Raw genomic sequence first — 23,730 nt, forward strand, 5'->3', positions numbered from 1 at the left:
TGTATTTGGGTGCTCCTATGTTGGGTGCATATATATTTACAATGTTTATGTCTTCTTGGTGGATTCTTCCTTTGAGTATTATGAAGTGACCTTCTGGGTCTCTCTTTATGGCCCTTCTTTGGAAGTCTATTTTGTCTGATATGAGTATTGCTACCCCTGCTTTTTTTTCCTGTCCGTTTGCTTGGAAAATTTGTTTCCAGCCCTTCACTTTCAGTCTGTGTAAGTCTTTTGTCCTGAGATGGGTCTCTTGTAGGCAGCATATGTGTGGGTCATGTTTTCTTATCCACTCAGCTACTCTATGTCTTTTGATTGGAGCATTTAATCCATTTATGTTTAAGGTTATTATCGATAGGTAGTTATTCATTGCCATTATTTCCTACCTGTGTTCCTCTGTCTTTCTCTTTTCCTTCCTTTCCTTAAAGCAGTCCCTTTAGCATCTCTTGCAGAGCTGGTTTGGTGGAGCTGTATTCTTTTAGACTTCTTTTGTCTGGGAAACTCTTTATTTGGTCTTCTATCTTGATTGAGAGCCTTGCTGGGTAAAGTAGTCTTGGTTGCAGGCCTCTGGTTCTCATTACTTGGAATATTTTTTGCCATTCTCTTCTGGCTTGGAGCGTTTCCATTGAGAAGTCAGTTGCTAACCTTATTGGGGCTCCCTTGTATGTTACTTCCTTTTTCTCTCTTGCTGCCTTTAAGATCCTCTCTTTGTCTTGGAAATTTGCCATTTTAATTATGATGTGTCTTGCAGTGGGTCTCTTTGGGTTCCTCTTGCTTGGGACTCTCTGTGATTCCTGGATTTGGGTGACTTTTTCTCTCCTCAGATTAGGGAAATTTTCCATCATTACTTTTTCAAACAGGTTTTCTATCCCTTGCTCTTCTTCTTCTCCTTCTGGTATTCCTATTATACGGATATTGTTACGTTTCATGTTGTCCTGCATTTCCCTTATTGCCTCTTCATTCTTTCTGAGCCTCTTTTCCTTTTCTTGCTCTTTCTGGGTGTTTTTTTCTACTTTGTCCTCCAGCTCGCTGATCCGATCCTCTGCTTCATCAAGTCTGCTTTTAATTCCTTCTACTGTGTTCTTCAATTCAGAAATTGTATTCTTCATTTCCTCTTGGCTCTTGTTGATATTTTCTATTTCCTTTTTCATGTTGATATAGTTTGCAGTGAGTTCATTGTAGTTTCCTTGTAGTTTCTGGTAGTTCTCTTTGAGCTCAGAGAGCTCAGTGAGCTTCCTGATGACCATTGCTTTGAACTCAGTATCTGATAGTTGACTTGCCTCTTTTTCGGTTAGTATTCTCTCTGAGGCTTCCTCCTTTCCTTTCATTTGGGAATTGTTTCTTTGTCTTCCCATTGTTTGTGAGGCTCTTCTTGTTGGCCTCTGCTTCTTAAATTGCTCTGTTCTGACTCCCTGGGTTTATGATATGAACTTCTATGGTAGAATGCCAATGGGATTCGGTGGTGCTGTCTCCTTACTCTCCTGTGCTCACTGGTCTTGAGCTGACATTTATGTGTTTAACACGGTCTAACTCTAGTCTTTTCAGCACTCCAGGTTTTGTTGACTCACCTGTGGGAAAAAGAGAAAGGGGGGGAGAAAGAAAAGAAAAGAAAGAAAAATAAAAAACAAAGATGGGAAGGAGGGAAAAAGGAACTAGGAAAGGAGGAAAGGAAGGAAGGAGGGAAGAAGGACTAAAGAAAGATCGGAGGCAAGATAGGAAGGAATTTTAACAAAAATTAAAACATAGAAATAGATAAAAGAAGGCAGGAAGAAGACATAAAAATGGTAAAGGATGGGAGGAAGAAGGAATGAAAAAAAAAGAGAGAGGAAGAAGGAATTCAGGGGGAAAGGAAAAAAAAAAAATCTTCTGCTGGCTTTAAACCGGTCAGGTTATTTCTGCTGGTGTCCTGTCTGTGCAACAGGAGGGGGTGGTTGGAAGGATTGGTTTCACTTTTCTCCCTTCCTGGGTCACACTCTTCACTGTTGTTCAGCCTGCAGACTCTCCTATCACTGCAGCTCTCCTCTGCTGGGTGTTCTGCCTTTGTCCCAGAGAGTTAGTAGGCCCTGCAGGGTGCGCACTTGTTAGGTAGGCGTTGTAGGTGTGGTCCCTGGCAGGCAATCAGGCTGTTGATCATCCAATCCAGCAGCTTTGTTCGTGGGACACGCAAGTGGCGGCTCCAGCCGCTTTGGCTTGGGACGCGTGCGCCGACTTGGAATACTTCTTGCCAGCCCCTTGTTGCCTGTAAGGTCTCTTTGGAGAAATCAGCTGACAGTCTTATGGGAACTCCTTTGTAGGTAACTGTGTCCTTTTCTCTTGCTGCTTCTAAGATTCTCTCCTTCTGTTTCATCTTGGCTAATGTAATTATGATGTGCCTTGGTGTGTTCTTCCTTGGGTCCAGCTTCTTTGGGACTCTCTGAGCTTCCTGGACTTCCTGGAAGTCTATTTCCTTTGCCAGATGAGGGAAGTTCTCCTTCATTATTTGTTCAAATAAGTTTTCAATTTTTTGTTCTTCCTCTTCTCCTTCTGGCACTCCTATAATTTGGATGTTGGAACGTTTCAAGATGTCCTGGAGATTCCTAAGCCTCTCCTCATTTTTCTGAGTTCTTGTTTCTTCATTCTTTTCTGGTTGGATGTTTCTTTCTTCCTTCTGGTCCACACCGTTGACTTGAGTCCCAGTTTCCTTCGCCTCACCATTGGTTCCCTGTACATTTTCCTTTGTCTCTCTTAGCATAGCCTTCATTTTTTCATCTAGTTTTTGACCAAATTCAACCAATTCTGTGAGCTTCTTGATTACCAGTGATTTGAACTGTGCATCTGATAGATTGGCTATCTGTTCGCTGCTTAGTTGAATTATTTCTGGAGCTTTGAAGTGTTCTGTCATTTGGGCTTTTTTTTTGTCTTGGTGCTTCTGTTACTTAAAGGGGCGGAACCTTAGGTGTTCACCGGGGCTGGGTAACGCTTGTGGCTGTGCTGTGACGCTATACATGGGGGAGGGGCTGAGAGGGAGCAATGGCGCCAGCTCCACTCTCTGCCGGACTTCAGTCACTCCCTCCACTACCCACAATCAAATTGGGCCCCTCTGGTGCTGGTTCCCGAGTGGGTGGGCTTGTACACACCCTAGGCCCCCGTGGGTCTCTCCAAGGACCTCTCCTATGAGCCTGGGAGTCTCTCCTGCTGCTGCCCCAACCCCCACGGATGTTTTCACTCAGAGGTTTGAGGCTTTATTTCCCTGTGCTGGAGCCCTGGGTTATGTGGTCCGCTTCGCTCCCCTCTGTTCCTCCCAGTTATCTGTGCGTGAATGTGGGGCCGCAGGGTCTGCTAGTGGTCAGACTGCCTGCCCAGTTTGTCCCACACTCCGCCAGTCTCGGTCGCCAGTCTCGGTCCTGCCACAGCAAAGCAAGTCCTCTCCACCCTGGCTGCCATCTCCGCCCCTCCTACCGGTCTGGATGAATGTTTATTTTTTATCTCCTTGGTGTCGGACTTCCTTGCCGTGATCTTCTGTGAGTTCTGGTTGTGCAAGGAGGCGCAGTGTGTCTACCTATGCCACCATCTTGGTTCTCTCTAATGAGACAATGTTATAATTTTTGCTTCAACCATCAAACATCATTTAGAAAACTCAAGAGGAAAAAGTGTTTTATATTTACCCCTATTTTTATTCTGACCATTGTTCTCTTCCTTTCTGATCATGCAAGTTTCCTTCTCTTACCATATCCTTTCTGTTTAAGAACTTACTCCTTTAAGGTAGTTCTGTTACAAGTTCTCTATGCTTTTCTTCTTCTGAGAACATCTTGAATTCTTCTTTCCTGAAGAATATTTTCACTGGATATGGTGTTCTGGGTTGACACTTCTTTACTTACAGCACTTGAAAAATGTTGTTCTAGTCCTTCTGGCCTTCATGGTTTCTCATGAGAAATCTGTTACTGTAATTGTTTTTTCCCTTTTAGGTAAAATATTATTATTCTCTCACTGCTAAGAATTTTCCTTGTCTTTAGTTTTATGGTTTGATTATTATGTGTCTTGGCATGGATTTGAAGGTTTATTGTGTTTAGGTTTTTTTCAGCTTCTTAAATCTTAGATTTATGTCTTTTTCCAAATTTGGAAAAATTTCAGACATTCTTAGAATACATTTTCAGTTTGACTTTATTATTCTTCTCCCTCTGGTTCTATGATTACATGCATGTTGGATGTTTTTGTTATGGACCCACAGATATTGAGACTGTTCATTTTTTCTAATCTATTTTCTCTTTATTGTTCAGATTGGATAATTTCTCTTGCTATATCTTCAAATTAATGGGTTATCTCCTCTGTCCTCTCCATCTTCTTGCCGAACCTATCCCGTAGTTACTTGGGTTTGTGAATTTCAGTTTTGAAATTTCTCTCCAGTTCTTCTTTATATCTTTTGCGTAGTTGCCGATACTTTCTCGTGTTTCATTTGTTTCGAGTCTCTTTAATTGCTCACTAAGGCATTTTAATGATGGCTGCTTTAAAATCTTGTCAGATTATTCTAACATCTATTTCATCTTGGTATAAGCATCCATTCATCATCCTCTCTCATTCAAGTTGTGAACTTCCTAATTCCTGATGCAATGAGTGATATTTTTATTGTCTTGGACATTTTGGCAGTTATGTTGTGAAACTTTGGATTTCATTTAAATCTTTCATTTTAGTAGGCCTTCTCTGACATCTCAGTGGTAGAGGTCTGGGGTTGTAGCAGGGTGAGGGGGAAAGTCCAAGTTCCCCACTAGTCTCCATTGACAGCTGTGGTGGTATGGGTGCTTCATTACTACTCTCAGGGTTGGAAGTCTGGTCTCCCCACTGGGCCTCTGCTGACACTACCCTGGGTAGGAGTGAGGGGTACTTTATACATTCTTGCCATGGGGCCTCCACTAACACCATGGGAGATGAGTCCATCACTGCTTGGGTGTGGTGATGTTACTGTCATTGTGATAAGTTTAGTGCCATTGTACTAAGAGAAGATACTTTGTTAGTATTGTAGTTCCTTTAAATATGCTGATGTTTGTTTTATGGCCCTGACTGTGGCCTCTTCTGGTGAATTTTTCCTAGTGCGTTTGAGAAGAACGTCTATGCTGCTGCTGTTGGCTGGCATGTTTTATAAATATCAACTAAGTCAAGTTGATTAACAGTGTTGCCCAGGTGCTCTGGATCCTTAGTAATTGTATTGTCTTCTCATTTTATTGATTACTGAGATAGGAGTTTTGAGTTCTCCCAATTGTGGATTTATCTACCTTTTCCTATTAGTTCTGTTTTTGCATCATATATTTTGAAGTTCTGTTGTTTAGTGAATATACAATTACAGTTGTGTGTTAATTGACTCTGTCATTATGTATCTCCCTCTTTATCCTTGATATTATTTGTTTTGAAGTTTATTTTGACTGATTTTAATGTAACTATTCCTACTTCCTTTTAATTGTTTTTAATGGAATATTTTCTCCAGCATTTTAGTTTTATATCTTTATATATACAGTGGTTTCTTTTACACCACAAATAGTTGTTTTTCTTTTTTATCCTTTTTCATTTAACGTAACTACTAATAGAGTGAATTTATATTTACTATGTTGCTAATTGTTTTATATTATTCCCCTTTGTTCTTTTTTCTTTTGTCCCTCCTCCTTTGTTCCTTTTGAATTGAGCTATTAGAAATGATTACATTTTATTTATGCTATTAGTTATGCTTTTAAAAAAGTTTCTTAGTCGCTGCCCTAGGGCTTCATATATATATACACACACACACACACACACACATACACATATACATACACATATACACATGCATGTATGTTTGTGTGTATATATATATGTGTACATATACATGATCTTCATATATAATTTATTATGTCTGACTTTAAGTAATATTATGTAATTTCATAAATAGTTTAAGAGCCTTACAGTAATGTATCTTGAATGCCTCTCCCTGTCCTGTAAGTTATTGTTGTCATACGTTTTGCTTTTACATACTGTTAAACCCTCAAAACACTGTTACTATTTTCTTCAGTAAATTACATCTTACAATGATTAAAAGTAATAGTCTTTTATATTTATTTTTACCATTTCTGTAGATTTTCATTTCTTTGTGTAGATTCATGTTTCTGTCTGGTATGAAATTCCTTGGGACTGAAGAACTTCCTTAACATTTCTTCCAGCACAGGCCTCCTGACAATGAGTTCTCTTGGTTTTTGTTCATCTGTGAAAGCCTTTATTTTTCCCCTTCATCTTTGTAATATTGTTTTTTCATCCCAGTGTAGAATATTGGGTTGACAGGGTTTTTTTTCTTTTTCCCTTTTAGTAGTTTGAATATATAATTCTCTTTTCTGATGGCTTGCATTGTTTCTGAGGAGATGTCCATTTTCACCTTTATGTTTCTTCCTGTGTCTGTAATGCCTTTCATCTCTGCCTAGGTACAGCTGTTCTCTTTTTCCGGGTTTCAGCAGTTTGAATGTGGTGAATCCCAATCAAAGTAGGGTTTGAATTTAAGTTTTTCTGGTGTTGGTGAGGAGTGAGGGGGTCAGCCCTGTGGTTGAATCAGTGTGTGCTACAGCAGAGGTGAAGTTTAGACACATTACTGTCAGTCTAACGCCAATGAAGGATTTGGATAGAAAGTTGCCTTTATTCAATTCGTGTCACTAAACACCACCAGTAAGATACATCTGACACTTCTTTTCCTGAATTTATCACCAATGTAAATTTTCAGTTAGCACTGGATAATTCAGAAGTGATGTCACTGTAAATATTACTCTTATTATTTTCTTTAATAAAGCATATTAGATTTAATGAAGAACTGCAAAATGGAAAGGATCAGCCAAATGAGACATCTAACAAGAAGGAATCAGATGCCTCACCTAAAGCTGTTAATGGTTCAGACAAAGGCGTGCTGGAGAACAAACAAATTAATTTGGGGAAGAGGCAAATGACCAAGAGATTAGAGCCAAGTTTAAACTGGAAGACCACTGTTGATTACAAAAGGTATGTAGACATTTGCATGATGAGATTTTTAAAACATCTCCAGTGGCCACATTTGCCTAATATTTCACACAACTTTAACTGATAGTAGAAGACTACAGAGTAGTATAAGAATACCTTCCTCCACAATACAAGTTGATTCCTTCCTGTTCCTCCTTCATATTTCAAGCGGAGAGATTTGACAGTCAGCAGGGTTAATGCGTAGGCCCATTTTCATGTAGTTGGTGAGTCAGGGCAAATAATATATGAAAAAGATATTAAAACACATGGAGAAATTGCATGCTCTTCTCTGTTAACTGGGAGGTGAATTTTTAAATTTGGTTTTTTCCATGTACTTATTTTTTTTCAATTAAGAATTCACTCAAGTATTTAATGAAAACCAAGTAAATTCCAGGGACTGTGCTAAACTTGGAAACATGGAAAATCAGATACAGTCCCTCCTGCAACATTGGGTGGGGAAGGCAAAAAAAAAAGGCAACTATAGGCAGGGAAGGAAGACACTAGATGAGCAGGTACCGAGGGAAGGACTTTTGTAATGGTGGCAGCCTGTGAAGCCTGCTCCCAGTGCACAGATACAATGAACAAATAGTTTGTTTGTTCATTTGTATTTGTTCATTGTATAGAATGCACGGCTGTGCTTGAAGGACGAAAGTGTGCCAGATGAGGCTGGAACTCATCATTATTCTCTGTGTCAGGAAGACACATCATTTGGGTGCATGAAAATGTCGGAATGTTTGTGTACATTTCTATTTTAATTTCCTATTAATCAGCATAAAGTCATCAATAAAGGTGTAATGTGTTTAGCCACAGATCCTCGCTAAGAGACACCCACAAGGAGAAACGTGGGGGGAAACCCGAAAAGTCAGCACCGTCTGTTTCACCTGGAAAGACACAGTTAGTGTGGTATGTTTCTGTTAACATGACTCATTTTTAAAAGCCATTTCTCACACAGTGGGCCAGCTAATGCTAATTAATGGCATTTGTACTGTTATATTGTGGTCCTTAGATACCTATGTTGACATTTACTGAGAATGTTGTAAGAATGATCATATTGAATTTCTTTCAGTGCAGAGTTACTGGAAGAAATGCCAAAAATCTCACATTATCACTTGGGAAAAAACTCTCTACTACAGTTATACTATTTTGGGGGGTGGTCAACATAATAAACTCTTCAATTTAACCATTTTTTCAACTTTTTATTTTGGAATATTTATGGATTCACAAAGCATTGCAGAGATAGTACAGAGAGGTCTCATCCGCCCTTCACCTATCTTCCCCTGTGGTCTGTGTTTGGGTAACTTTAGTGCCACATCGAAACCAGGAGGCTAAACATCGGCACAACGTATCTGTGTACATCTGTGCCGTCTGTCACGTGGAGATTGGTGTGGTGGCTGCCACAGTCAGGAAATAAAGCTATTTGATCACTGCACAGAACTCCCTCCTGCCACTCCTTCAGACTCGCACCCACCCACCCCCCGGCCCCCATCATTCCCAAATCCTGGCAACCATTCATCTGTTGTCCATTTCAATAACATTGTCATTTTGAAAATGTTGCATAAATAATATCACTCATTTTTGGTACTGGCTGTTTTTTTCATCACCATGATACCCTTGACATTCATTCATTGTTTGTCCCTTTTTATTGCTAACTCACATTCCATGATATGGATGTACCATAGTTTAGTTATTCGCCCATTGAGGGAAATTTTAGTTCTTCACAGTGTTCGGTCATTAAAATTAAAGTGGTGGTGAATAATCATGTACAAATTTTCATTTCTCTACGATAAATGCCCAATTGCTGACATGTATAGTAATTGAATGTTTCATTTTTTAAGAAATTGCCAAATTCTTCCAGAGTAGCTGTACATTTTACTATTCTACCAGCAATGTAGGTGACTCAGTTTCTTCTTATCCTTGCCAGCATTTGGTATGGCCATGGGTTTTATTTTAGCTGTGCTAAAAGGCATGTGGTGATGCTCACTGTGGTCTTAGCATTTCCGTAATGGCTAGTGATGTTGAACATCTTTTCATGAGCTTATTGCTCATCTATGTTCTTCAGTGAAGTGTCTCTGAATGTCTTTTGCTTATTTTCCAATCAGATCATTTTTTTAATGTTGAGTTTTGAGAGTTCCTTATCTATTTTGAATATCCTTGATTGGATGTATAGTTTGCATATATTTTCTCCTCTCTGTAGCTTGTCTTTTTATTCTCTTAATATAGGGTCTCTCATAAAACAAGTTTTTAATTTTGATAAAATGTAGTTTATCAATTTTTTCTTTTATGGATTCTGTTTTATGGATTGTAATGTCTAAGAACTCTTCAGGAAGCCCCTAGTCCTGAAGATTACCTCCTTTGTTTTTCTCAAACAGTTTTGAAAGTTTTACATTTTACATTAAAGACTATGATCTGTTTTGAGTTAATTTTATAAGGTATGAAACTTAGGCCAAGGTTCATTTTCTTTGCCTATGGATATCCAGATAGCCTTTTCACCATTGAATTGCTTTTGGCCTTTGGTCAAAAATCAGAGTGTACTCATGTGGGTCTGTTTCTGGGTCTCTGTAATGTTGAGTTGATTTTAATAGCTGGCCCCTCAGTACCACACTGTCTTTATTACTGTAGCTATATAGTAAATCTTGAAATCTGGGAAAGTGGGTCTTCTCACCTTCTTTTTTAAAAAATTTGTTTCAGCTATTTTAGTTCCTTTTCTTTCCACATAAACGTAGAATCTTGCTACATCTACTAAGAAACATGCTAAGGATTTTGATGTCTTCACTATGTAGACTCTTCTAATCTACGAACACTCTGTGTGTTCTATTTATTTAGATTTTTGATTTATTTCACCAGCATTTTGTAGTTTTCAGCATGCATTCCCTGTACAGGTTCTGTTAGGCTTATGTCTAGAACTAGAGGCTCCAGTGCTGTGTCGAAAAGCAGCGGTCAAAGTGGACAACCTTGTTTGTTCTCGATCTTACGGGGAAAGCATTCAGCCTTTCACTAGTATGTGTGATGATAGTGTAGGTTTTGCTCATAGTCTTTACAAGTTGAGGAAGTAACCCTCTGTTCTTGGTTCTCTGAGAGTTTTTAATATCACTTATGTACATGTTGCTGAAATAGTAACATTATAACTGCATCCGTGCTGTAGCATGAATACACTTACTATATGTTGTTATTATTCCTAGTAAGAGTGTCAGTAAGATTGAAGAAATTGTTAGTGAGAGCTCCTCAGAGAGTGAAGAAGATGAAGAACCACCTGATCATCGTCAAGAAGCAAATGCTGATTTGCCATCAGAATACTGGCAAATTCAGAAGCTGGTAAAATATTTAAAGGTAAGAAGGGCCTTTTGTATTATGTTTGCAATGTTTATATTAAACTCTTTCCCCAAAATGTATATTCTGCTTTCAAGTTTCTGTATATTTCTTTCAAATATGGGTTGTAGGCATCCCTATTTTTATTTAAGTGTGTACAAGGGAAGGTCTTATTACCTCAAGGAAAACAAGGTTAATTCCCAAGGAATCAGCTCTCTTCCCTAGCTCGGGAAGCCACCAGATATTAGGACTTACAGCTACGTTTTTGATTTGCAGTATGGTGTGATGGCAAGAGCATGGATTTTTGAAGTTGGACATGACCTAATTTTTCTGCTGTTATCACTAGCAGTGTGGCTGTTGAAAAAGTACAGTTTTGAGCCTTATTTTTCTGTACCCCTGGAGTAAAATAAATATCTATCTATAGGATTAGTTTAAGGATTGAAAAAAACATTTGTAACATGTTGCATAGTGTCTTATACATTGTAGGTGCTTAAAATATGTACTGATACATTTCCATTATTCTCTTTAGTAAGAGCACATGTGTGAAAACATTTTACATAGTAACCAGCCTTATAATGTTATATGTAAGTTGCAGTGGGAGGTGCAAATCAGGGAAAATGATTTGCCAAAACCCAGATTAATATTAATTTCTGATATCAGATAGCTGATACTGATAATACTTTATATCAGATAGCTGGTATTTAGGCCATGTCTAAAGCTATAGTCCAGAAGCACTTGTGAAAACAACATTTCAACTTTCAACTTAGTGTTTTCCTTATGTCTTCCATGTCTTTGGTCAAATCCACATGTGCATTTGCCAGTGGCTTTATATAATTAAAGATATTTCTGTGACTTTCAACAGTGCCAACGGGTACTTTTTCTGTGCCTTTGAGGTCTTCCCAAGCTGACTGGTAAAATAGCCTATTTGCACATATTTTTGCGAAGTCACAAAAGCTCTCTGCATGGACACAGCCTTATAGGCGTGTTAGTTGAAAAGATTTTCCTGCAAGAAAAATATGCTCCCTTGCTCTGATGGACACAGACAAAACTGCGGTTCTCGGGGGAGGGGGGGGGGGCGGGGGCGGAGTTTTCCTGCATTCTGAATCCCAAGGAAAGATAGCCAGGAAATTGGGAAAAATGGGAAAAAGTATTCTAATTCTCCTTGGGAAATTAAAATTTAGACATTATTAGTTCTAATGAATTTACCAACATCATTGAAAGCAAGAGTAGTTAGTTATGTTAACCTTGGTAATCATTCCACAATGTATATGTGTATCAAATCAGCACATTGTACACTTAAAATAGAGACAATTATATTTGGCAATTATTCCTCAATAAATTTAAAAAAACAAAGAAACTCTGACAGCACAGTCGAAGTTGAAAGCAGGCATTTCCCGGCGTCAGGACAGAAGCAGGTAGGAGAGAAGCGGTCCCAGTCTCCTCAGTCAGCCTTGCTTGTAGCAGTTGACATGCTCGAAACGTGTGTCTGCTGCTGACGGTGAGTCATCCTCGCATAACCATTAGCATGTTTATGTGCATAGTATACTTTGTGCAAATTCCAGTGGTGGCGTTCCAAGAAATAAGAAATTTGGAAGCAAAATAAGTCGTTAAATTTTAATTGAAATTTCCACCTGTGATTCTGTGTAGCCTTGTCAAGCTTGCTAAGTAGATCTGCATGTTGTGGTATTTGGATGTACTACCCAATAATTTTGCTGGCTTTTTTTTCAGTGTTTGAATATTATTACAATTTGTTCTTTCTAAGTAATTTAACAGAAGAAATGCAAAGAGGATGATGTGATTATGTTGTGGAACACTCCATTTTAAAACCAGACACTGACCTAAAATCTGAATTAGCTAAAAAGCAAGCCTTCAACGGCCAAGCCAGAATCAGGACAAGCAGATAAAATATTGCCATCATTAAAAAAGGAAATCACTTACGTGAAGCAAACCCTAATGTCCACCTTGGCTATGCTTGTGGGAGCCTCTTAACAGTTTGACCAATGTCAATGCAAAATGAAAGACTTTTTTTTACATCTGGAATATTAGTCATGAAACCAAAACCGACGCTGTTGGGTAGGACTATTAATGCTCTGTGTGCTTTAACATTTTCATTTTAAGAAGTGTATCTTATAAATAATATTTTAATCTTTCAATTTTAAATGGCTTTCATCGGGCAATTATTTTATATTAGTGTTTCCTTTTAGTGTTTTGCGGTCTCAAATATCAGGCAGAGATTATCTTTAAATAATGTTATTGCAATACATATAGTTTATTTTTTTTCACAGAAAAACCTCTGAAAATTTCTATCACAAAGAATGATTCAGTTTAATATTATGGAAATTATTCTGTAGCATAGTCATGATGATTATTTTTTAAATGTGAGAATTTAGGAAAATGTATGGAGTAACTTATGATTTCTAGAATTCCTGAGAATTTCTGGGAATTCTTATTCCAAATCTTGAAGAGTTATATCTGCTGGGCATCTGGAAACACTAGCATGGAGCGCAGGCTGGACTCAAGCTCCCTGCTCCTTCACCCATGTGACAGGTGTCTTTGTTTACAAACGATTTAGTCAAAGCTCAGCTGGGCATCGTGGCGGCAACATCCAGACTCAGGAGGCCTTCCTGACAGTACCATGATCCTTTAGTGGGCCATCGAGCTGCCCTTGATCTCTCCTCTACTTGTAAAGAGCATGTCAGCAGGGGGAAAGACTGGCAGTGGAGCATTTTGTCACCCGGCCTTGTGCAGCTTGAGCCAGATGAGTGTTGGTGGTCAGACGTGGCCTCTGGAAGATTTGGAAGAGCCCTGCTGTTAATTCAAAGAATTCTGGTCTATTGACTGTATTTCGTTATTAAAGGGAAACAAAGAGTCAAAGGGGAAGAAGCACCAGCAGGGCCAGGAACAGAATAATGGAGTAACAGTTAGAATCATGATCTTTGATGTCAGAGAAGTGTCGGTTAACTTGGAATCTGCCATTTACTAGCTCAGTGGCCTTGGAGTTGGTGGACCTCTCTTAGACCTAACGTTGGCCAAGATGGCAAATAAAGTTTCCATATTTTAGGATTATTATGCACATTAAGTGAGATCTAGTACATGTAAGATATTGGCAATAATAATACTTTCTCTTACACATTATCACCATAGAGAGTGTTTGGTGTGGAGACTTGACATACACAGGTGGCCCTCAAGTTCTGCTTTACGTTTTATAGCAACCAGCAAAAGGAGGGAAATGCAATGAGTGAGTACAGTGAAGGAAAGACCTGCCATAGCAAGGTAGAAATAACCCAGTTGCCCATGCGTGTAACCCATTCTGGTGATAAGAGTGGAAAGAATTTTCTCCCTGGTGACTTAACAGGGCAGGTTGTGAATGAGGTAGTGAATGACTTCTTCAATAATATAGCCTCCCAGTGAACATGGCAAAGAGGTTCTCCAAATAGTTTAATTATTGGATAACTATTTTAAGTTTTTCAACTATTTTAGGATAAGTCCATATAATACTAGGCCAAAAAGGGATGCACTATTTCTGTCCCCAAACAGCTAAGGAAAACATTTATTGATGAAGTGCTACTTAAGCTTGCACAAGCTCTTCATCTATAAATTATGTGCAAATGTGATACTTTTGGCCAGACAGTAAATTGCTTGGAATTATTATAGTTCCCACAGGTAAATATGCTTAGCATGGCCAATAAAATAAAAAGTATATCTACAAATGATTTCAAGGTTTTGACACAGATAAATGTTTTATATGGAGACACAAAAGGATATTAAAACTCTGTGAAATGCAAAATTGAATGTCTCTAGGTAATGTCAAAATAAATTTTAATGACAATTTAATTTATAAAAATATGCCTAAATGTAGACTTAAACTAGCAGAGAAATGTTAATGTTGACCTGACTTTCTACTTACAGTTTTCCAAGTACAGCCATGTCTGTGATTGTTGAAAAAAATTTGATGAGCTCATTAATACCCAAACAGGTCGATGAACTATAGCTTATTATTTATCCAGAGCTATGAGCTCAGATCTTGGCACTCAAGTAAAGGGAGTTTGTATTTAATTATTTGGCCTTAACATACATTCATTACATCTTGCAAGTTTTATATGTGTATATATTCTTTTAATCTGGATTTTTTTAGAAACAATTTAAACTTTAAACTAATGAATACTTTGCATTTTTATTCACTAACTTTCCAACTTCTTTTTTCCCACCTAGCTGATGACTCTCTACCCAAGTTCTAAATGAAGCAGTAAACTCTTTTTCAACTACCTTAGTGAGATGCACTTACATTCTACCTTCTTCTATCATTATGGTGCAGCATGTCTGTCTTATCAGCTTCTCCTTGAGTGGAGAGACCATATTAAATTTATGTTTTGCAGAGGTCTTCTTAGTGAGCACAGCCTTGCCTCTCTACTCTGCCCAGAAGGTGTGATGGGGAGAGCACAGTGTTCTTGAGGGACCAGGCTGTGCTGTTCTTCACGCTTGGGTCCTTGAGAGCAGTTCTTCCATCTGAACCAGAGTCATTCCTTCTCCAGTTGTCCTCTTTCCCCAACTTCCCCTCTCCTCCTTTCCCTGCTCCCTTTCTCTTTGTAGGTGTACTATTTTGTATACCTCATTTACTAGCTTTATATGGATATTATTTTTTTCCCTGGCCAGGACTGCCTCAAAATATTGCAGTTTGCTTTGGATCAGTTCCACAACTGGGGGACATGGTTTTTTTAAGGTGTATGCACCACACTAATTCTGTGAATCTCTGTAAAAATATAGAAGTTTTACTCATTTCTAGTGAGGTATGTGGAAAACCCCTTTGTGAAATAGGAGAGTCGGAGGATTTTTTGTTTGTTTGTTTGTAAATGTGGATTTATTAGTCACAGGTATTATAACATAAATTAATACAAATGAGTTATCTTTGGTAATGTGAGATAAAATGTTGAAAGGCCATAATTATAGATCTGCATTTCAGGCACATTGGTGTAAGTAGTCTTAAAGGGAAGAATGAATCTTGGGACCCAAGGTTTCCAGCCCGTTGAAATCCATTTCAGTGTGGATTGGGTAAGGAATTTAATACCATAGGATCAATAAATCCAAGAGAAAATTGAGAAGACTAGAGTGAAGCCAAGAAAATGGTTGTTAGCTTTTAGGTGATTTGGAGGGATCTCAGAACCTGGCTCCAAAATCACGCTTCATTCCCCTTCCAGGCATTTCCCAGGACTGTGCGTCGAGGATGAGATGTCTGTGCCATCCTGGCATCAGCGCCAGGCTCAGGGGGAGTAGTATTAGCAGGCAGGTTGGAAACATCTGCCCCTGCTCTCAAGTGCTTCATTGGGCCGCTCTATTTTTGAATACTTGCTCCAATAATAGAGGAATCTAGGGTCAAGCCCCAGGCCCATCTCCCCAGGTATACCTCCTTCCTCCTGGATGCCTATTTCTGCACCTGAGATTTTGATAAGAGTTCACCTGGGAGAGCAGGATGATGACAGCTCTGACTGAGAAAGCTGAGTCCGGCAAGGTGGCATGCAAAATGAATCCGAGTGGACAGTGACAAGGGCTCGTGTTGATAGTGGAGGTGTATTGGGGGCTTGTAATAGGACACTGGCCTTGGAAGCACAAAGAAATGACCAAGAAAGGAGGAAAGCCAGTTGATAAGGAAGGTTTGGTTTAGGACAGGTTAAGTTTGAAGACAGTGAACTATCCAAATAGATATAGCACATGCAATAGTGGAAATAAATGCCTGAAACTCAAATTATTCGTTAAAAATGAAGCTACCTGTTTGGGAAGTAGGGGAATGAATGAGACTGAGGAGTGAGACTAGAGCCTGAGTCTTTTTTTTTGTCTTTTTATTCATGATTTGCTGTGACTTCTTAATAGCAAATCAGAAAGTTCCTGCCTCTCACTTGGGTTAGTATTGCATTGGCCAAAAAGTCTGTTACATTTTCTCTGCAAAATGAAAGACACAATTTTTCATTTTCACCAATTACTTTATTGATTTGGATATTGTGAGCATGTCGGCTATCTCCCACAATTGGCTTCTAGTGGGAAGAGGCCAGAACTGCTGCTGAATATCTTCCACAACCCACAGCAAAGAGTCATTAAGACAAAATGTCGATAGTACCAAGAAACTTCGCAAGCCACTTTTGACATGTTTGATCAGTGACAGCATCTTTGCCATATACTTCACAAATCTTTTTTTGCATTTCAATTGTTTTTACCTTTCTTGAAACAATAAAACATAATGCCAAAAATTTGCATATTTTCTTCCATCTTCAATATTAAAATGGATGCACAAAAATTCATCAATTTTGATGTTTTCTTAAGTGCACACTGATATCAAAGCTGCCACAATACAGTTTAATGAGATTCTTTCAAATTAAGTTAAAGACTAGAGTTATCATATGGAAAAAACATAGTGGACTTTTTGGGCAACCCAGTGCAACTAAGGCAGTATTTTTGGGTGAGAATTCCTATGCTAGAACTGGTGGTCTTTCCTCTTATAAGCAGATTACATCATTGGCCTTTAAAAAAAATTAAAGTAACATTTTATTTGCTAATTTCATGCAACTAGCTCTTTGACACAAAAGATTAATTAAAGGAAAATAAATAATTTGGAAGATTTGAAGCAAAAAGAGAAAAATGTCTACTTTTAAAGTAAGTTTTCTTTGCATTGAAAGCCCCTATGTACTGAAACTCTAAGGAGCTGGATATGAGGACTGGGAATCGATGGGCTTTTCAATGTAAAAATCACAAGTTTGGTACCAGCCTTGGGTGTGATGCTGGGGCAGCCCTCGTTCCTGTGTTCTGGGGGAATAATGTGATGTCACATTATTGTCAACACCTGTCGCTCAGTGGAAGACGTGTGCTCTAGACTGCTGAGTGACAGCTTATGATGACAGCTGGACATCACCACACTTTCATCCTCTCCCCACCCAGATGTGCTGGTGAGGGTCCTGCCCCCTCTGTTCATTCTATGTGATCAGTTTCATGAAACACTGGTGGTGATCTCACTTCTCACGTGAGCCAGCGGTCTTGCTAGTTTGTCTTCTGTCATGTATCCACAAATTCAGAATTCTCAGGCCGTGAAAAGTGAAGATGCTAGGTGATTCCCCCCACGTAGCAGGGACCAGGACTCCCCTTTAGAGGGACATCTAAAATTGATCACCTCACAAATCCTGTGAGGCTTCCCAAGAAGCACTCAGGGTTCCCTCCCCAGCAGGTCCTGGATTATCAGCAGTGGCATTCTCATCCTTGAAAACCTTGGTTAAGGTTGCTTTTGTGGTGTTCAGTTTCATAATGATCTTTGATGAACTGATTGAACAAAACACACACCTCTTAATTGGTTAAATAGTTCTCAGTGGTAATTGGGAGTGACAGGCTTACCTACTTTCATGGTGCTTTATTGCGTTTCACAGATACTGTGTTTTTTACAAATTGAAGGCAAGACCATCCACCAGCAGAAATATTACAACTCGCTTTACTGTGATACTTTATTGCTATGGTCTAGAATCGAACCTGTAACATCTCCAAGGTATGCCTGCATATAATTTTCATCACAGGAATGTGAGGTACTTTGAGGTACTTTGCAATCAATTACTGTTAATTAAATTCCTTTCCTATTACTTGAGTTTTGGAGTGTCAGGTAGTGTGATTCTTGTTTCATTGGTGGAAAAGCTGAGAAATGCTGTACTCTGGGCCACACAGAAGGTGGCTGGGGGCCAGGACGGCATCCAGGTTTCTACCTTTATTGCCAATTGCCTGGTGATTCTGTCCTGCTGTCAAGAAATTCAGGACCCCAGGGGCTGGCAGGCCTTGCTATTATTGTAAGTTCCTATTTTCTCTCTTGTTTGGTTTTCTTCATTTGCGTAATCAGTAAACTAAACTGGGATCCCTTCTTAGCAAAGAAATCCAGTGGTCAATGTTGGAAGGCCTATGAGAGTGTGCTCTTCTGAGAGGTTTTAAAGAGAAGGAGAAGAATGTGATAGCGCAGTGTTATGATTGTTGAAAAGAATCTTTCAAAAATCAGAAACAGTGATTCCTGTCTGTGCACCCGAACAAACACCAGTAGTTAGGAAAATCAGTCCCACTGTCCTGAGAAACAGCCTTTGAGTGCACACTGCGTTGTGGCGTTGATGTGGCTCACTGTAGAAAACATCCGTGATGAACAGACGAGGAGGACCTGGTAAGCAGAAAAAAACTACTTGTTGGAAGCCTTAAGATATTTTCAATTCCAATATCTAACAAAATATCTACTCAGAGTTTGCATTTATGTTTTTTTAATAATGTAGTGTAAGAAGTGAGCACATTTTAAGTATTTGGATTATCTGAGATATGTGTTATTTCTATGTTTATATGGAGAGGGCAAATGCAAATTTATAGTTGTGAGTATAAAAAGCACAGTTTATTCTTTTATTCTTCATTTATTGTATTTATTATACAACTGTATAACAACTGTAAACCTACTTTTGCCCACCCCTGTATTGCCCACAAAAAAAAATTAATTCCTTTTATTTTTATTGCAAATAAGGTGGTGAAAGTGCTAGAGAGGCTTCTCATCTCTCCTAATAAAATAATGTTTTTAGTTTTGAGCTTTAAGCTCTCCTTGCCTCCTGGCTATCCTAAATAAATAAGAGTACAGAAAAAGCAAAGATAATTAGATGAGCGTGGTAATACAGGGCTACTGAATCATCACAGTTTACACCACCACTAGCTAGTATTACATGGCCACATCAACTTACCTACTGAAAAACAACAATATTAAAAATCACAAAGGAAGTGTCTTAAGCTTTAAATCTATCATTCATTTATGGATACACAGAGTGAACTATCCCAGCGAGAGCATAATTATATGGTACACACTGCCCATTGAATTATTCATAAGATTTTTGATTGGGGAGAATTTGGATATCTAAGGCAGTTTTATGTAGCTGTTTCCAGTGGATCTGCTCACTCATGTATTTGCAGCTACCCCATTTTTTGTTCTGCAAAGTATGCTTCCCCTTCAAATTTATTTGAGAGGCTAGAAATATTGGAGACAAGTAGCACTGCCTAGTTCTTAGTTTATATAATGTACTAGGCTGCTTTACTTTTTGTTTTAAAAATGTATATTCAGCCCTGGCTGGTGTGGCTTGGTGGACTGAGTGGCAGCCTGTGAACCAAAGTGTCGCCAATTCAATTCCCAGTCAGGGCACATTCCTGGGTTGCGGGCCAGGTCCCCAGTAGGGGGTACATGAGTGGCAGCCACACATTGATGTTTCTCTCCCTCTTTCTCCTTCTGTTCCCCCCTCTCTAAAAATAAATAAAATCTTAAAAAGAAAAAAAAAAGTATAGTCAATGGAAGCATATACTGTGCCCATGATTAGGAACAACTAATGTCATTAAAATGTCCATACTACCTACCCAAAGCAATCTATAGGTTCTGTGTGATTCTTATCAAAATACCAATGGCACATTTTATAAAACAAGAAAAAATGCAAACATTTATATTGAACCACAGAAGACCTTGAATAGCCACAGCAATCTTGAGAAAGAAGAACAAAATTGGAGGTACCATTCTACCTGAAATCAAACTATGCTGCAAAGCTGTAGTAATCAGAACAGCATGGCAGTGGCATAAAAACAGACAAATCAATGGAACAGAATAGAAAGTCCAGAGATAAACCCACACTTACTCAGTCAATTAATATTTGACAAATGAGGCAAAACCATACAATGGGGTAAAGACAGACTATTCAATAAGTGATGTGGGGAAAATTGGACAGACACATACAAAAATCTGAAACCAGACCACCTTACATCATATACAAGAATAAACTGAAAATGGATTAACGTCTTCAGTGTAAGACCTGAAATCATAAAACTCATAGAAGAAAACATAAGCAGTAAAATCTTGGACATTTCTCTTTGCAATGTACTTTCTGACATATCTCTTTGGGCAAGGTAAACAAAAAAATAGACAAATGGGACTACATCAAACTGAAAAGTTTTTGCTAAGCAAGGGACACCATCACAAAAAAAGAAAGACAGCGTACTGAATGGGAGAACATATATGCCAATGATGCATTCGATAAGGGTTAATATCCAAAGTTTATAAAGAACTCATATGACTCAACATGGAAGAAAACAAACAATACAATTAAAAAACAGACACTTCTCCAAGGAAGACATACAGAGGGCCCAGAGACATATGAAAAGATGCTCAGCATCAGTAGCCATCAGAGAGATGCAAAGTAAAACCACAATGAGGTGCCATATCACATCAGTCGGAATGGCCGTCATAAATGAATCCACAAACAAATGTTGGAGAGGATGCGGAGAAAAGGGAACCCTATTGCACTGTTGGTGGGAATGCAGACTGGTGCAACCACTGTGGAAAATAGTAGGGAATTTCCTCAGAAAACTAAAAATGGAACTGCCTTTTGACCCAGCAATTCCACTGCTGGGATTATACCCTAAGAGCCCTGAAACACCAATCCAAAAGAACCTATGCACCCAATGTTCATAGCAGCACCATTTACAAGTGCGGGAAGCAACCTAAGTGCCCATTAGCAAATGAGTGGATCAAAAAACTATGGTATATTTACACAATGGAATTTTATGCAGCAGAGAGAAAGGAACTCATACCCTTTTCAACAGCATGGATGGAACTGGAGAGCATTATGCTAAGTGAAATAAGTCAGGTGGTGAGGGACAAATACCATATGATCTCACCTTTAAATGGAACATAATCAACAGAAGAAAAAAGCAAACAAAATATAACCAGAGACATTGAAGTTAAGAACAATTTAACAATAACCAGAGAGGAGTGGGGAAGGGACAGTGGGGAGAAGGGTTTTCAAGAACTACTATGAAGGACACATGGACAAAACCAAGGGGGAGGGTGGAAGCAGGGGAGGGAGGTGGGTTTGGCTGGGGTGGGGTAGAGAGGTGGGAAGAAAATAGAAACAACTGTAATTGAACAACAATAAAATAGTTTTAAAAAGAATGGGCAGAGGACCTGAATAGACACTTCTCCAATGAAGACATCCAAATGGCCAATAGACATAAAAGATGCTCAACATCAGTAATCATCACAGAAATGCAATTAAAGTCACAGTGAGATATCACCTCACACCAATCAGAATGGCTATTACCAATTAATCAACTAACAACAAGTGGTGAGAATGTGGGGAAACAAAACCCTCATGCACTGGGAATGCAGATTGGTGCAGCCACCACGGAAAACCATATGGAGGATCCTCAAAAAATTAATATGGATCTGCCTCATGACCCAGTGATTCCAATTCTGGTTATATATTCAAAGAAAGACAAAACACTAATTTGAACAAATACAGGCATCCCTATGTTCTTTGCAGCATTATTTACCATAGCCAAGCTGCGGAAGCAACCCAGGTGCCCATCCATCATCAGTAGATGAGTGAATAAGAAAATGGTGGTACATAGATACAATGGAATATTACTCCACCATAAGAAAGAATGGAATCGTATCATTTGTGACAAAATGGATGAGCCTAGAGGGTATGATGTATGCTAAATGAAATACGTCAAAGGAAAAAATACCATGTGATTTTATTTATATGTAGAATCTAAAGAACAAAGTAAATGAACAAACAAAACAGAAACAGACTTATAGATGCAGAGAACCTACTGCTGGTTGCTACAGGGGAGGAGTGTTGGGAGGATAGGTGGTAGAGGTGAAGGGATTAAGAAATATAAATTGGCAGTTACAAAATAGTCATGGAGATGTAAAGTACAGCATAGGGAATATAGTCAGTAATAGTGTAATAGCTGTATGGTGGCATGTGGATACTGTAAATAGCGGGGGAGCACTTTGTATATGGTTGTCTAGCTATTGTACTGCACACCTGAGGCTGTAATTGAAAAATATAAAAACAAAAAAACCACATATTCATGTCCTGTCACAGAAGTTTGCATGCTGAAGAAATTCTAAAGGAGTAAGAGGTACGAGATCTGGTATATGTGAGCTTTCACTTTACATATGCTTATAAATCTGTTGTAATCATTTTTGGAAAGTGCATATTTTTAGGACAAATGTGAAACTTCATGTCCCTTTTTGGTCTGCTAGTCTCTGAGATTCCTGCTGGCAGGGAGGGGCTGTAACTCTTTTCCCAGCCTTTGCTCTGGGCTGTGTGGCTGTCTCAGTGTGACCTCCTTATAGTTGTGACGTGCAGGGCGGGACCTCTTTTGGTCCTTCCCTACTGCCCTCTGCATTTAATGGCTTAAAATAGTCTCAAATGCATTAGCATATGCTCATTGTAAATATTCAAGCCCTGTGAGAGGATGAAAGTGGAGGTCCCCTTCCAGATATTTCTGTCAATATGCATACACATTTTGTCCGTAAAACAGAGTCATACTATTTGTACATTTTAACTTTGATGCGTAGTGTTAAGTCTTGGTGACCTTTCTTATCTACTTCAGTCCTTTTCATTGTTGCATAGTATATTTCTCTGTTCCAGGTGGGGCAAAAGTGGGCTTACAGTTGTCTGCATGGAAAATAATACAGTAATTAATAAATAATAATACAAGAATAAAGTGTGTTTTGCATACTCACAACTGTAAACCTACTTTTGCTCCACCCTATATATATCGATAATGTAACAGTTCCCTTTTTGATAACTGGTTGGTTTATCTCCCAAATCAATTTTTGTTACTACAACAATGCTATAGGAAATATTTCTACATATTGTTTAATATGCAAACTATTTCTGTAGAGTAGCTGTTTCGAAGTGGAATCCCTTGGGTCAAAGAGTATACACATTTAAAATTCAGTTCTAATGGGAAGTGATTGTTCAATGGGTATAAAAATTTCAGTCACGCAAGAGGATTAAGTTCTAGAGGTGTGCTGTACAGCATGGTACGTCTAGTTGATATTCCTGTATTGTGCGCTTGAAGTAAGTTAAGGGGAGTGGTTTCATGTTAAGTGTTATTGCCACAGAAAAGGGGAGGCGTAGGGAAACCTTGGGAGGTGATGGAGTTGTCTGTTACCGTGAGTGCGGTGATGGCTCCACAGGTATCTACGTATGTCCAAGCTCTTCAAATTGTGTACATTAAGCATGTGCAGCCTTTGCATATCAATTATACCTCAATAAAGCTGTTTTAATAAAAAGAATATGTGCACAATAGGTTTGAGAAGTACTGCATTAAATGTTTTTTTTTTAATTTAAAGGGAAATAAGGAAAAGTAAGAAACCAACTAAGCTGGTTTATATAAAAAATATTTTTGCTACTCTACAGAAAGCAAACATCAGTTTACCCTCTACCAGTAATATACCACTGGTTTTCAACTTTGAATACAGAGTGAAATCAGCCAGGATCTTAACAAAACAAAACAAAACAAAACAAAACAAAGACCTTAGTGCCCAGGTACCATTCATGGACGTATTAATTGAATTGGTCTGGAAAGCATCTGGGCATTAATAGTCTTTAAACTCCACATTTTTGTATT

The 23,730-nt window shown here is 38.6% G+C and overlaps 1 protein-coding gene across 6 annotated transcripts in view; it reads left to right on the forward strand.

Annotated features, from left to right (window-relative positions):
* ODAD2 (outer dynein arm docking complex subunit 2) overlaps window positions 1-23,730 on the forward strand; it is a 190,649-nt gene that overhangs the window by 33,835 nt on the left and 133,084 nt on the right. For all 6 annotated transcript variants that reach the window (XM_053923511.1, XM_053923512.1, XM_053923513.1 and 3 more), the window contains 3 exons: window positions 6,770-6,975; window positions 7,777-7,875; window positions 10,152-10,299. In XM_053923511.1, coding sequence (XP_053779486.1) covers window positions 6,770-6,975; window positions 7,777-7,875; window positions 10,152-10,299 — 453 coding nt within the window. The remainder of the gene's footprint in view (window positions 1-6,769; window positions 6,976-7,776; window positions 7,876-10,151; window positions 10,300-23,730) is intronic.

This window comes from Desmodus rotundus, chromosome 4, assembly GCF_022682495.2.
Source record: "Desmodus rotundus isolate HL8 chromosome 4, HLdesRot8A.1, whole genome shotgun sequence".
Classification (NCBI taxonomy): domain Eukaryota; kingdom Metazoa; phylum Chordata; class Mammalia; order Chiroptera; family Phyllostomidae; genus Desmodus; species Desmodus rotundus.